The sequence below is a fragment of the Morus notabilis genome, unplaced genomic scaffold (assembly GCF_000414095.1).
Source record: "Morus notabilis unplaced genomic scaffold, ASM41409v2 Scaffold5410, whole genome shotgun sequence".
NCBI classification, from domain to species: domain Eukaryota; kingdom Viridiplantae; phylum Streptophyta; class Magnoliopsida; order Rosales; family Moraceae; genus Morus; species Morus notabilis.
The window spans coordinates 1-994 of NW_010357809.1; the positions used below are offsets into that span (position 1 = coordinate 1).

Below are 994 nucleotides of genomic sequence, written 5' to 3' on the forward strand. Positions count from 1 at the left end.
CAAACTCAGTCACGCCAAACTTCTTGGCTGCCAGTAAGAATAAGTAGCAGAGTTATCATCAGAAACTCCAATGTCCTTGGATGTAGTTAACATGAACATTAATAAATCCAACTAACCTTCTTCGAATCGACTCGAGTTCAGATCAACACCAATGATCCTAGCAGCTCCAGAAATCCTCGCACCTTCAGCAGCCTAAGAATGCAAAAGATCTATCATCACAAACTCTTCCATACTGTAGCCAGGAGCAAAATAACAAACTACTAACAGGAATCACTTACAGCGAGGCCAACAGCCCCCAATCCAAAAATAGCAACAGATGAACCCTTTTTCGGTTTTGCAACATTCACAGTGGCTCCAAGACCTTCAAGAAATAGGACAAATCGATCAAACAAAAAGTATAAGCCAATAAACCAATATACCATTCTGTAAGGTCAACTTTGATCCAAGTTATGACTCATGAGTTGCATTGTATACCATTTTAAAATAAAAATAAACAAAGCGAAGAATCCCTACTATACAATACGATAAATTTTAATAAACATACCCGTGCATATTCCGCAGCTAAGGATACAGACTTTGTCTAAGGGGGCAGCAGGGTTAATCTTGGCAACACATCCAGTATGGACAACGGTGTACTCACTGAAGGTAGAGGTCCCAACAAAATGGTAAATGGGTTGTCCATTTTTAGAGAACCTTGTCTTCCCATCAATGATCATGGTGCCTCTGTCAGTGTTGATCCTTAGGAGATCACACATGTTGCTCTCCTCTGACTTGCAGTGCAGGCACTCTCCGCACTCGCCAGTGAACACAGGGAGGACATGGTCTCCTGGCTGAAGTTCGGTTACGCCCTCACCAACACTCTCAACAATACTGCAAACAAATAGTAAGTACAGTTTGTCACTTTGGTCTTTGTTGTGGAAATGAACTCTTTTTGGAAGTTAGTGAACTGCAGATTATAAGGGTGTAAAGAATCCAATGCCATTGTTTATCACGA

At 41.2% G+C, this 994-nt stretch overlaps 1 protein-coding gene across 1 annotated transcript; it reads right to left on the bottom strand.

Moving 5' to 3' along the window:
* Nucleotides 1-4: 4 nt before the first annotated feature.
* LOC112094712 (alcohol dehydrogenase 3-like) lies at nt 5-929 on the bottom strand (the record flags this gene model as incomplete). The annotated part of the gene is made up of 4 exons (XM_024176324.1): nt 5-27; nt 117-192; nt 279-361; nt 545-929. Coding segments are annotated over 4 exons (567 nt in total), but the record flags the coding sequence as incomplete, so codon positions are not given.
* Nucleotides 930-994: the final 65 nt, after the last annotated feature.